Raw genomic sequence first — 14,395 nt, 5'->3', positions numbered from 1 at the left:
ATATAATGGACAAAAATAAACTAATGTGCCAGCATGAACAGACAGTCATGTCATCTCTTTACTTGGGATCTTTTTTTTTTTAAGATTTTATTGGGGAATTGGGGGAGGGGAACAGCCAAGTTGTTGTCCTTCAATCTTAGTTGTGGAGGGCGCAGCTAGCTCAGCTCCACGTCCAGTCTCAAGGTGCTGTGTTCAATTAGTTGCAGGTGGGCATCGCCACCATCCCACGCAGGAGTTGAACCAGCAGCCTAGTTGTTAAGAGCGCACGCTCTATCCACTGAGCCATCCGGGCAGCAGCTCAGCTCAAGGTGCTGAGTTCAGTCTTCAGTTGTAGGCAGACGTAGCCCACCATCTCGAACTGGCAACCTTGTTGTTAGGAGCATGTGCTCTCACCAGCTGAGCCATCCTGCCACCTGTTGGCAGCTCAGTTCAGGCGCAGCTCACTGGTCCATGTGGGAATCGAACCGGCAACCCTGTTGCTCAGCGCTCAAACTCTTGAGCAAGCTCTTAACCAACTGAGCCACTCGGCTGGTCCCGGGATCTTTCTTATAAGGGTACTAATCCCATTCATTAAGTTTCCACCCTCATGACCGAATCACCCCAAAGGCCCCACCTCCAAATACCCCTACAATGGGGATTAGGTTTCAACATATGAATGTAGGGGTGGGGGAGGACATAAATAGTCCATCTATAGCAGTGCCTGAGCTTGGCAGAAGATATATGGTGGAGATGTAGGGGGAGGAACCATCAGAATACAGGTGACAGTGGCATCTGTGAGCCTGGATGAGGCCACCCACACAGAGGAATAGCATCTATTCCAGTGTGAGGGATCTTGGGATCCGGAAAGACTGAATGGGTCCTGGCAAGTTCTCTTATTGTTTGGGGTTGGGGAAACAAGCTCGTGTGGAATGGTGGGAATTGGGGCCCCCGTGTGTCACTGGAGGAGCTGGACAACAGAGTAGCCATCTATGAGGTGCTAAGCTATTACAGGGAATTTAAGACTGTGGACACGTTGTTGCTTTGATAGGCCCCTTAGATGGTGGCGGGTTAAGCCCTCCCAAGGATCAGGCTAGGTGAGCCAGAGATGGTCACCAAACTCCCTTCTGAGGGTGGCACACTTTTACTGTGGCACTTGTGCTTTGCTGAGCGGGACTTGGGGGGCGGGGTCAGGGCTGAATTACTGGGGGCAGAGAGGAGAGACAGATCACGGCGCCCCGCCAGCTGTCACTCTCCCCACTCGCCTCTGTGCACGGCTCAGCTTCTCTCTAAACAGATGGCGAGCAGATATTTAAAGAATATTGGTTTAAAGCGACACCAAATTCAAGACTTCTCAGGGCACCAAAGTATATTTCTTGCACAAATGCATGAGTAGATGAACAACTGCAGGAACAAATAAATACATTTATGTCAATGTATCCTTTTCTGTACTCTACCTAAAACATATTGCAGCATAGTGTGTACACATTTCCACATTAAGATCTCTCAGCATCCATGGCATCAGAGCCTCGTAAGTTTCCTCCTGTTTCTCCATTCTCCCTTCCCGGTCTCCTTGACAGGGGCCTCTGCCTCTTCCCACCCTTCAAATGTTAGAGTTTCTGGAGGTTAAGTCCAGCATCCTCATCTCTTTGTACAGCGTCTTCCCTCTGGCGTGGGTCTAGCCGCCTGCCTGACATCTCTGCATGTCTCACGTGACTGCACCCCACCCAGGTTCTTCTCACTTCCCATCTCAAGCCAGAGCCCACGAGGCCTCCAGTTCAGCCTTGCCCTCCATCCACCTCACAGTCTAAGCTGTTAACGTGTTCTGTTCCTTCTCCCTCCACAATTCTTCCTGTGTCACCTCCTCGTCTGCATTCCACAGCCACCACCCTTGTTCACACTGCCGCCGGCTCCTTTCTGGAGTCCTCTCCAGCATGCTGCTGCTTAGAAAGAGCTCGGTAAAGAGCCTGTGGCACGCATGCCACATCTTGGTTGACCTGCACCATTCTTACAATTTTAACACTTCCTCCACTCACCCCTTGGATACCACAATGTTCCCACAGATAAGGACATAAAATTTTTTAAAGACCACCACTAACCCATGCAGGTATGTGTTTTGGTTCTGCAGGCCCTCTTACTCTGTGGGAAGCCTTTGGTCGACACGGGTGGAACCACACAAGCCAACGTCACATGGTGCCCTACTGGGAAGGAAGGTTGCTGGCCATCCCTGAGTCTTTCCCGGCACATCCCGCTCCTTCTAGAGCCCCCCATCTTTGTGACCTTGGATGTCTCTGGCAGTTGACAGTGGCAAAGGCTAGAAAGCTAGCTCTTGGCACATGTGCGGCCTGTCCTGTTACTTGTTTTTTGGGGGTTGGGAGAGGGGGAAGTTGTGGGTTTTGATGACTAAGACTAATACAGAGGTTTATCCAAGAAGCCGAGCTCAACCTTTATACCTCTCCTCCCCCCCGCCCCCCACTGCCAGCATTTTCATCTGGCTTTTTGGTCATGTTGGAATTGCCAGTGGAATTTAATAATTAACAGCTGGGAAATAGAACATTTTAATTTTTAATTCAACATTCATTTTTAATATTGCTACTTTTTTGTCCTGCTCAAAGGAATCTTCCCAGCCAAGTAATCAAACTGGATACTGGTTTCCAGTCTTGCTAGAAATTGTGGACTGAGTGGTCGAGCAGCAGAGGAGTGTGTAGTAGGCTGATCGCCTGTCGGGACCTGGGAGTCTCAGGGGGTGGGATGAGGGCCTCATTTCTCCGCTCTCCATGCTCAGCACTGAGCCCAGCTAGGAGCAGGGACTCAGGAAATGTGTGTGCCTTGGTCTGGCCTTTCCTGTAAGTCACATGGCTAAAGACGCAGTTCTGGCCTCCTCGCCTACCCCCACTTTATTTGTAAAATGGGGGTGATGACAGCATCCACTTTCTAAGGTGGTTGTGAGGATTCAGTGAGACAAAGAAAGTCAAGTACTGAGCCCCTGGGTACCCTGAGTGTTAAGTATACCGTCTCCCTTCTTTTCCTCCTTCTTCTCTTTCTCTTCCCTTTTTAAAAAATAATATTCCCTGCTTAGCAGATACCCAACTCGTACACAGCTCCATTGACTTAGCGAGCAAGCTGGGTCAGAACCACTGAAAAGATCCTTGACAGGCTACAACGAAGGACTGCAATGAATGAGGTGATAATACATGGGAGAGTTTAAGTTCAGAAAGGTTCTAGAAATATAAGCCGTGTGTGTGCATGTGTGTGTGTGCGCGCGCGTGTGTGTGCGCGCGCGCGTGTGTGTGTGTGTGTGTGTGTGTGTGTGTGTGTGACATCCTGTCATTCAACAAAGCTGGGGGTTTTATGTGACTAAAAGCATCACATAAGCGTCTAAAAACAAAGGAGAAGAACCTCATCATTTCTCCTTCTGCAGTAGCTATTTTGAGTGGAAATAGTGACAGACCAGGCTTTTAACCCCAGCTCATCATTATGGCAAGTAAATGTCCACATAGGAAGCAATATGAGTGGTGGCTCAGAGCAGACTCGAGTCAGCCTGTCTGGGTTCAAACCCCAGCTTTGCGCCTTACTTACTGTGACTTACGGCAAATTATTGAACCTTTTCGTGCTGCAATTTCCTCACTGATAAAATGAGAATCAAAATAGCACCCATCCCTGAAGGGTGAAACCCTTAGCACAGTGCCTGGCCCCACAGGAAGTGGTCAGGGTTTGGTAGTTACCACCCACAGCAGCCAGCTGTGTTGCCTTGGAGTCTGTCTGAGCCTTGGTGTTCTTACCTGTACAGTGGTATGCCTGCTGCAAGGACTAAAAGAGAAAGTGTGTGTGAAGGTGCCTGGCACAAGTTGGCACAGAATCCAAAATAGCTTCTTTCATGATTGAAGGAAACCAAGAGCAGCTGTCCTTCGTGCAGCCAGCATATGGGTGTGAGGGCAGAGCTGAGTTTCAGTTTGAAACTCCAGACAAGATGGGGAATGTCAGGAGAGCAGCCTGGAGGGCCCCCACCCCCCACCCCTACCCCTAGGATGGCGCCGACTCCAGCTGTGCAGAGGGGAAGATGGAATTAGTCCAGAGGCAGGGCACAGGGCTGGGGTGAGAGGGCAGAGTCAGCTCAAGAATTAGAGTGCAGAGCTAGGTGACACTGGGACAGGAGGCACCAGGACCAATGTACTGAGGCTCTTTACTCTGGGGCTGGAGCTGGGGTGAGGTAGGGTAGGGGTAGTTTTCTGGAAGCCCACCCTCCACCCATGCATGAGGGGAGGGGAAGTTCTCATTGGCCTGATCTGTTTGCTCACATCTCCCTGACAGCCTAGCCTCCCCCGGGCCACATGCATGCGGACAGCAGGGACCCGACTATGGGGGACCACCAGGACTTGGCCCCAAACACTGACCTCCTCATAGTGGATAAAGTACAAGCGAAGGCCTAGCAGGCTTCTGCATGCTGGGTTTTGAATCTAAATGACTGTGTTTCAGCCTCCGCTTCCCAGCAGGAGAAATGCAGCTACTTCCTGAGGAAAAAAGGGGGTCAGAGCCCAGCCCCCACCACCGGCCCCAGGCTGAGTTTCACCCTCACCGCTGGGCCCCAGCTGCTTCTCAGCCTTTCTGCCTTTACCCTTTAGTTTGTCTATCATAGCTCTTACGTTGCTTCCTGTGTTTGTGTTGGCTTTGCCAAGTTCCTTTCAAGTATTCTGAGTGCAGAAAACATGCCCCTCCCCCGCTTGTGCTTCTAGCAGAGAAGCCCCTTGGTCTGAGGAAGGTGTCTGCAGAGCCCCATGTTCCAGCCTCGGCTGTGGGGGCTTCTATTAAGTCCCTTCTTTTCTGGGGTCCTCTGTCTCCTTTTTTGTAAAATGAATGGTAATACCCAAATCCCCTTCATCTGGGGCCCTTTTTGGCCTATAACCAAGTTCCTACCCAGAAATCCTTTCTTGGCAAAAGGCTAATTGTAACAGGTTTTTTTCCTCTTTTCAGCTCGGTGTCACTCTCTCATTCCCCTTCGTAGGCTCAGAGGGCACCCACAAGGATAAATAACACCCAGAGATGCCACTGGCAGCCTAGGAAGAGTTTGGAGAGATAGAGAAAGGGCATTAGAAGGAAGAAGGGAACAAGAAAAATAGGAAAAAGGGAAAGGGTACAAAATATACAGGTCAGATCCCCACAAAGGCCCCCAAGGCAGCCCTAAGAGGCACCTGAGCCCCAGCCTCCTACCCCACACCCAGAAGAAGCTGCCCCTGAAATGTCACATGGCCCAGCTGACTGCTTGGTGTTAAGCTACAGTCAGGATCCGGGGACAGTCACTACCAGTCATAGCTGACCCCAGGTTTCCTGAAGATATTTAAAAAGCAAAGCTGTCCCAACTCATAGGGCTGTACATCTTGTCTTCACCAGGAAACGCCCGGAGGTTGTGACAGTGACCGAATGGAAGGCCCCAGTTGTGTGGGAAGGCACTTTCAACAGAGCCGTCTTAGACGATTACTATGGCAAACAGAAAATCACCGTGGGTTTGACAGTTTTTGCTATCGGGAGGTAGGTGTCATTATTCAAATTCACCTTGACATTTCTTGTTCCAACTATAAAAATGTTTGTGAGGGGGCCTCCTGGGCTTACAGAGGCTGTTCATGACTTGTCTGAATTATTAGATAGGAGAAGGTATAATGGACCATTTCAGCCTCATTTCTGCTGAGGACCCAAAAAGATGAGACCACAATAATCGTCGGTGGGCCGACTCCTTCGCACTTCAAAATGAGGGTATGAGGTTACAGGTAAAAATGTCTGCTACACCCACTGAGTCTGGAGTCTACAGCACACCCACCCACACTCACAGCCACTTCACCCTGATCTCCATGGCTTTCTCTGGAAATTCCAAAAATGCCAGCGGTTAGACAGCCCATTCTTTCTCTGACACTTGCAAGACCCTGGACCAAGGACAGAAGGATTTACAGCAAGTGCTCATTCCAGATGGACCCATGTGTGGCGGTTTTCCACGTCAGAGCATGGCTGACCACCCTGGGAAGGTTTTCGGCCCCCGGAGACTTGGCTGGTTAGAACTTCCTCTTCTACAGGTTAAGTGGCTTCCCCTTTCAGGTTCCATTTCCTTGTTGAGAATGTTTTTCACCAAACTGAAAACATTCTTGAAATTAGTAGCTTGTAATACCGGTTATAAAATATAGCCTATTTTACTTTTAAGGAGAAGATTTTTTTTTTCCAATACAAAAGCAAAGCTCCATTTTTTTCCTATTCCTTCCCCACATCCCCAGTCCTCAGTCTTTTCTGAAAGCCATATGGAAAGTGGACCCCTTTGCATTGTACAAAGAAAGCTGAAGGCACAGGTTGATCTGAGCTTGAACTCTGTACACTGCAGGGTCTCAAGGAGAGCTCTGAAGATCTAAGTCCTTCTCCAACCCACAGCTCAGAAGCCACTGCTGCCACCACACCAATCAAGTCATTTTTTGGTGTTGTTTTTTTTAAAAGATTTTATTGGGGAATTGGGGGAGGGGAACAGCACTGGGGAATCGGGGAAGGGGAACAGACAAGCTGATGTCCTTTTGTTCTTTAGTCTAGTTGTGGAGGACGTTGCTTTACTGGCCCATGTTGGTATTATCATTACGCTCTTCCCGGGTGAGGCAGATCGGTTGCCAGTCACTGGACGGCTGCTCACGGCAGCTCTTGGCAGCTCACACCGGCTGTCAGCTGCTCACGCTGGCTGTCAACCACTCACGGTAGCTTATGGCAGCCCCCTGCAGCAGGGGCTGCAGCCTACGCCGTTGCTGGCGACTCACGGGCAGCCCATCTCCAGGTTGAGCTGTTGTTCACCATCTTAGCTGTAGAGGGCGCAGTGACACTGGCCCTCATGTGGGATCCAAACTGGGGCCCTGCTCAGAGCTGGCATCCCAAGCCAACTCCTAACCAACGCGCCACTCGGCTGGCCCCCAATCAAGTCTTAATGTCACCGGCTGTGCTGGTTCAAAGGACTTGGGTGGTGTCTCTAACAGAGGAGGGTGCCGCTGGAGTTTTGACAGTTTACTAGAAGAATCTGTACTGTTATGAGTTGAGAGCCAGTGCTCACTCAGATCACCTAATCCTTTGGCTGGAGAGGGGACAAGCCAGCACAATGCAGATTGATTGGATCCTGGTGTTTCTAAAATGAACCGAATACTGCCCACTGCCCAACAATGACTTCAACCGTCAGTTGTGTCGCTAAAAGAAGCATCCAAACCTATGAAGAATTTTCATAGGGTTTTACTTGAGCCGAACTGATGACAATTGCCAGAAAGCAAGACCTCTCAAATGCTCCAGAGAATGACAGTTTTGCAGCTTCTTTTATGCATTTGAAATGAAGGAGGGAACCTAAGGAAGATTACATGAGGGTAGGAGAAAGCAAGGCGGGGATTGGGTTACAGGATAGTTAACAAGATTCTGTGCCCTCTTGATGGTGGTTACACTTATTTCAAAGGTGTGTTAACCTACATGCACAGAAACCATGGGCAGGGCTTGCTTAAGGCAAAGAGAAACCTTTTACTAAAGAAGTTACATGCCTGGGGTGTAACTACCCCCATGACCTGCCCAGTTAGGAATGTATGATCAGATCACCCTGTGAGGTGCTTTCCATAGAACCCCTTTTTTTGTCTGCAGTTGCAACTCTGCAGAGCTCAACCCTAAATGGCATATCCTGGGGAAAGCCCTGTGGTCTCTGTTCTGAGGCAGGAGAGGACTGTTTGTATTCAGCAGCAATAAATCCTCACAAGAGTGGATTTGGACTCTTAAGAGGTGTGATGTTTGGTTTATTTTCAAATAACAATACAGGAGCCAACCTCAGTGCTTGAAAGTTAAACAACAGTTCAACCTCACAATGTCTCCCTTCCTCCTCCCAGGATTATCTCCCAGCTTCAGGGCACAATAGATTTTTCTTAAAGTTGCAAAGGACCAAAGAATTTCCTGGCCACCCTCCAAGGAGCCATGTCGAGCCATGTTGAAGTCTTCCTTTATGTTGCTCAGACATATTCTGTCCATTTAAAGACTCAGCGCTGTCAACCCTTAGGTTTCCAGAGGCAACGCTAAAAGCACACTTTAATTTGGTAGGAAAGAAAGGGAATTCAAGCAGCAACCCAAGTGAAAAGAAGTGCCCATTATTGTTACTCTCAAAACATTGGCTGGTGACTGGCCGGGACTGTGAGCAGCACATTATATTCAGTCCACATTCGCTGAGTCTGGGGTTTGCATGAGTTGGGTGAAGCCATCTTTCTACTCTTTCTGCTTGTCTCCATGTGATCTCCATGGCTTTACAAGATGGTGTGTAGCCTGGGTTACAGAAGACATCAACATAGTTGTTTTTTGTTTGTTTAACTGTCTTATATAATATATGTATGATTGTATTGTGATTGTGGGACCATGAGTGTTCGTGATTACTTGTATTTCAAGTGGATGGCATTAGAATTCGATATTTATAAGCACTAGGCATGAGTCTAGTTAGTATCCGTTACCATACAATTAACCCCATTCCTCTCACTCGCCCGTCAGCCACCACCCTTCTCACGTAATGTGTGAAAAGAATTTGCACTGTGATCCATTGATGAGGGGTTTCATTGTTGAATTCACGGCATCCTGTATTTTTACTTTTTTTTTTTTTAATGGATTCTGGGCTATGTCTTGGTGGGGTGGGGACTGGTCTCAAGGGCCAGTTTTACAGAATAAATATCAAAGGTTTCCAGCCAGTGAGTGGCACAGCCTGGGACTCCTGACTAAATGCAGCCCTGAAATTCCCAGTGCTGTCCAGTGTCCACCCATCTCCGGACTAAGAAGCCACTCAGCTGAAGGTGGGAGCTTATAGCATTAGGGCGGAGAGAGAATGCCAATGAGACCCACTTGAATGGCGAAAGAGGCCAGCATATGGCATAACAGGGTGTGCTCCCAGTAGGCCGACGGGTAATAGCTGGCCCTTGGGCAGAGGCCAGGACTGGCTTACAGCTTATCCAGGTCCCCCAACATGGTGTTTTTTGAATGAACTGATAAATAACTAAAATACTACTACACACCTATAAGAACTGCCAAAATCCAACACATCAATACCGCCAAATGCTGACGAGGATGTGGAGCAACAGGAACTCTCACTCATTGCTGGTGGGAATGCAAAATAGTACAGACACTTTAGGAGACAGTTTGGTGGTTTCTTACAAAACTAAACATACTCTTACCATACAATCCAGCAATTCTGCTCCTTGGTATTTACCCAAAGGGGGTTGAAAACTTATATCCACATAAAAGCCTGCAAACGGATGTTTACAGCAGCCTTACTCATAATTGCCTAAACTTGGAAGCTGCCAAGGTGTCCTTCAAGTGGATGAATGGATAAACAAACTGTGGCACCTCCAGACGGGAATATTATCAGTGCTAAAGAGAAATGAACTATCAAGCCATGAAAAGACACCGAGGAACCTTAAATTCATATACTAAGTGAAAGAAGCCCCTCTGAAAAGGCTATATACCATAGGATACCAACTACATGACGTTCTGAAAAAGGCAAAATTATGGAGACACTAAAAAGATCAGTAGTTGCCAGAAGTTGAGGTAGGGGAATGCATTAGTAGGTGGGACACAGGATTTTTTGGGCAATGAAAATATCTGTGTTATACCATACATAATGATAGACAAATTCATTATACAATTGTCTATACCTATCGAATGTACAACACCAAGAGAGAGCCTTAATGCTATGGACTTGGGGGTGATCATGATGTGTCAATGTAGGTTCATTGATTGGAACACATGTGCCATCCTAGTATTGGATGGTGATAGAGGAGGATGTGGGAGGGACGGGGGAACGGGGGATACATGAGAACTGTGCTTTTGGCTCAATTTTGCTGTGAACCTAAAAATGTTCTGAAAAATAAAGTCTATTATAAAAAGGGAAAAATAGTTAAAATAAGGCTAAATCAGAGGTTGTTTGCTCTGGTATTTGGATGGCTGTTATAATGGTGGTGTCTGGACAAAGGATTGGGGTTTGGGGTGACCAGTGGGAGGCTCACAGGGTGAATATGTAATATGGAAGGCTATCTACATCCCTTAACCCATTCCCTGGTTCCCAGACAAAGATGTGAGAGTGACGATGGTTAGTCTTCATGCATCCCCAAAGGACCCAAGGGTCAAATCACAGTTGCATCTGGTAGGGCAGTAGCAACATTGGGTATAAGTTGGAGTTCTTGATGGAAGCTCATGAGCCAGCGCCCCCTGATGTTCATCAAAGGGCACAAACTTCCAGTTATAAGATGAATAAGTTCTGGGGACCTAATGTACAGCACGGTGATTACAGTTAACAATACTGTATTATATACACTTGAAAGCTGCTAAATGTTCTCACCACAAAAAAGAAATAGTAATTATGTGGCATGATGGAGGTGTTAGCTAACATTAAGGTGGTAATCATTTTGCAATATATAACTATCAAATTTGCATGTTGTACACCATGAACTTACACATTGCATGTCAATTATATACCAATAAAGCTGGGGGAGGGGAAAGAATAGCACCCCGTTTGCCTGTCCAGTCTGAACTAAGACAAAGGGCTAAGTAAGGTGGATGATAGTAAATAACATCTTCATTACAGCTGAAGTTGGAATTGGAGAATGCGGCTTATATCTGCAGGCCCTAGGCCCTAGGCTAATATTGAATCACAGAATTAAAAAGACTTAGGCATCCAGGCACCTACAGCACTAGAAACTACCTCATTGCTGAATATCACTACAGTCACCTTCGAAGTATTCCCCTTGGGAAACTATGCACCGACACCAGCACCTAGTCCACCCTTCAAAGCAATTTTGGAACTCTTTTTCTGGAATGGCCATCAGAACTGTCATCATATTACCCTTGATATCCTGAATGTCATCAAAATGTCTTCCTTTCAGTATTGCCTTTATTTTCGGGTAAAGAAAGAAGTCATTGGGGGCCAGATCAGGTGAGTAGGGAGGGTGTTCCAATACAGTGATTTGTTTACTTGCTAAAAACTCCCTCACAGACAGTGCTGTGTGAGCTGGTGCATTGTCGGGATGTAAGAGCCATGAATTGTTGGTGAAAAGTTCAGGTCATTTTTGCCTAACTTTTTTTCTCATGCAGCCTTTTCAGCACTTCCTAATAGTAAACTCCGTTAACTGTTTGTCCAGTTGGTACCAATTCATAATGAATAATCCCTCTGATATCAAAAAATGTTAGCAGCATCGTTGCAACAAGTTCGCGAACTTAATTTTCAGACTTCCTACATTTGGGATGGGGAAAACCATTGGTCTCTTAAACTTCAAAATACAAACAAAGTGATTGCAATAGCACATGGTCTTCCCACAGAGTCAGATGTTGCACTGATCCCATTCTTCTTTGTTTCAGATACATTGAGCATTACTTGGAGGAGTTCTTAACATCTGCTAATAGGCACTTCATGGTTGGCCACAAAGTCATATTCTACATCATGGTGGACGATGTCTCCAGGTTGCCTTTGGTAGAGCTGGGTCCTCTGCGTTCCTTCAAAGTGTTTGAGGTCCAGCCTGAGAAGAGGTGGCAGGATATCAGCATGATGCGCATGAAGACCATTGGGGAGCACATCGTGACCCACATCCAGCACGAGGTCGACTTCCTCTTCTGCATGGACGTGGACCAGGTCTTCCAGGACACCTTTGGGGTGGAGACACTGGGCCAGTCGGTGGCTCAGCTGCAGGCCTGGTGGTACAAGGCAGATCCTGACACGTTTACCTACGAGAGGCGGAAGGAGTCCGCAGCATACATTCCATTCGGCCAGGGGGATTTTTACTACCATGCGGCCATTTTTGGAGGAACACCCAGTCAGGTCCTAAACATCACCCAGGAGTGCTTCAAGGGAATCCTTCAGGACAAGAAAAATGACATAGAAGCTGAGTGGCATGATGAAAGCCACCTAAACAAGTATTTCCTTCTCAACAAACCCACTAAAATCTTATCCCCAGAATATTGCTGGGATTATCATATAGGCCTGCCTTCAGATATTAAGACGGTCAAGATATCTTGGCAGACAAAAGAATATAATTTGGTGAGAAATAATATCTGACTTTAAATCGCGTCAGTAGGTTTTTGAATTTGAGAGAGTATTATGCTGCCTACTTTCTCAGAAATGTAACACTTAATTTTAACTAAAAGAAAAATACTAACAAAACACCACCCCAGCAAGTATATACTCCACCTCCTTATAACGTTGAGCCTTATAATATGGGAGAATGAACCTATGGTAATCAGATGTGCATTCCCAGTGATTTTGTGTCTATTCATGGCTTGGGGGAAATACTATCAGCTAAACCAAAAAGCAAAAAAAAAGAGAAAGAAAGAAAACCAGAAACACTCTACATGCGCCAGATAACATACTGTAGAAAGAGGTGCTAAGGGAAGTGTTTGGCAACAAGATACAATTGTGGGGAGTTCCCCCGGATTTCAGTTTTCTTGTCTTTGCTGAGTCTAGAGCAACACAGTTGCTTTGCCGCAAGAACTCTTAGTGAGAACACAGTTTACCTTGACAATCCTCATATGGCTTTAATAGCAGATTGCTTCAGGCCATTTGTAGTCCATGTCCTTTCCTCTCAGGATGTTGCTGGACTTGTGTGTGAAAGATTGGTGGAGATTCTCAGTGGATATCATGAACGTTTGGAGTCACGGGGAATCTGAATGAGCCAATGTGTGCTCAGGAAGTGAAAACAAAAGCCTCCAAGTGAGTTTGCCATGAAATAGCAAAGAGAATAGAACGAGCACGGAGGAGCACAGGATGTGGGTTTGGCGCTTAAATACAGCATGGGTCCAAGCGCTGAATGTGAGGGTACACTGTGGATGGCCTTCAGCCTCCTCTATCCCAGGACAACCAGAGCAGAGGACACTTGAATTGAAGATACTTCTTGTTTTGCCCACGTCGCATTCAGCCTGCTAGATTCTGCAACTTGTGTCTTCCAGTGCTGACCAGAGGAAGTGGGTGGTGTCAGAGAGACAGTCCTGCAGTGGACTGAAGAGGCATTTCCAAGACCCAGGCCTCGTGACAATCAGTTCTCATCAAGGCCCGCTGCCACCTGCTCTAACCCTCAGGATTCCTCAGCCTATCATGCCCCTCTTGGAGGGCTGACATCAAGGGGTGGGTTGGAGGAAAGGCCCTCCAAGTAACCTCTCATTTTCCCCTGCCCCATCTGCACCACTGGGGTGCAACAGCCAGACCCATTTAATAAAATGGTTAATTGATTTTATATCAAAAGCAGGGGGTGGCAATGGGAGACCCAGTCCTCGTGACTGCACAGCTGAATATTTGATTCTCTTCTCTAAGAGAAGCTATGAAATCATGCATATTATTTAAAGTTAAGCAATTCGGTGTAAAGGAAATTAGGAGGCCACATTTACATATATATGCAGGCGTATTTATATTTTGCTTGTGTCTCAGTTTAGGTGATTGGTTTCCATTTTTAAGTGATTTATTTGAAGAATCATTGCACTGGCTTGATGTTCAGCACAGTGGGCTTCTCTGGTCAAATGAAACCTATGTTTCCTTCACCGTTCCATTGTGCCTCCTACTCCTCTTGCTAAAAAACATCACAAACCCAGCCAAACCAAACCAAACCAACGAAAACCTTGAAGAAGTGGACTTGGTAGAGAGAAAGGAGGTCTCGCTTCTCTGTAACTCAAGTTTACTGGGACCCATTCCGGAGTAGGGGAAGTGAATGATTTAAGTCCTAAACCAAAGAAATCATCTCTCCTGAAAGAAATGGGCTGATGTTTACTTTTGAGGAAATCTTGATTTTTTTAAAAATTCAATTTAAATCCCAAGTGGACAGAGTAAAGATCTCATTAATAGTTATTCTTAAACATTAAAAAAATATACCTGATTTACAATTGAATAAATTATTTTCTCAGTATATTCTGGTCTGGTCATGGATTGGGTATTTTTTCCCCAAAGATGTTCAGAACTGTTGAGGATAGAATTTTAAATTTTTAGACTCCAAAATGTCCTCATGTGCTTCTAAAAAATATGTCCACTATTACACAGATCGAAAGAACATGGTTGAGATTTGCCAACTTTGAAAACAACAAATATTCACATATAGAGATTTCCAGAGTGATGCACTAAAGTAATTAACTGCCCGTGGGAGACGCAGTAGGAAAAGGCTTGTCCTGGAAGCCCGGGTGGGGCACCAGGCCAATGGGAGAAGAAAATACCTTAACCATTCTGGGGGTTACTAGTCCTGACCTCTGGGGGCTATATCTGGTCAAGGGCACCCTGGGGAAAGGCTGGATTTCTAGCAGGTCTGGGCATGTGTATTTGTAATAAATACAAAGATTAAAGGTGACCAGGCTGATGGAGTGTAGTGCCCTGGATATACAACAGGGCATGATGCCCTCATAGAGAATCATTCCACTTTTATAGATGAGCAAAGTG

General features: G+C 46.5%; 1 protein-coding gene across 4 annotated transcripts in view; it reads left to right on the top strand.

Annotated features, from left to right (window-relative positions):
• GGTA1 (glycoprotein alpha-galactosyltransferase 1 (inactive)) overlaps positions 1-13,876 on the top strand; it is a 58,877-nt gene extending 45,001 nt beyond the window's left edge. For all 4 annotated transcript variants that reach the window (XM_019648255.1, XM_019648256.1, XM_019648254.1 and 1 more), the window contains 2 exons: positions 5,365-5,502; positions 11,347-13,876. In XM_019648255.1, the coding sequence (XP_019503800.1) occupies positions 5,365-5,502; positions 11,347-12,040 (832 nt within the window). In that variant the 3' untranslated portion in view covers positions 12,041-13,876. The remainder of the gene's footprint in view (positions 1-5,364; positions 5,503-11,346) is intronic.
• Positions 13,877-14,395: the final 519 nt, after the last annotated feature.

The sequence above is a fragment of the Hipposideros armiger genome, unplaced genomic scaffold (assembly GCF_001890085.2).
Source record: "Hipposideros armiger isolate ML-2016 unplaced genomic scaffold, ASM189008v1 scaffold_123, whole genome shotgun sequence".
Classification (NCBI taxonomy): domain Eukaryota; kingdom Metazoa; phylum Chordata; class Mammalia; order Chiroptera; family Hipposideridae; genus Hipposideros; species Hipposideros armiger.
This window is presented reverse-complemented; position numbering and strand designations above follow the sequence as displayed.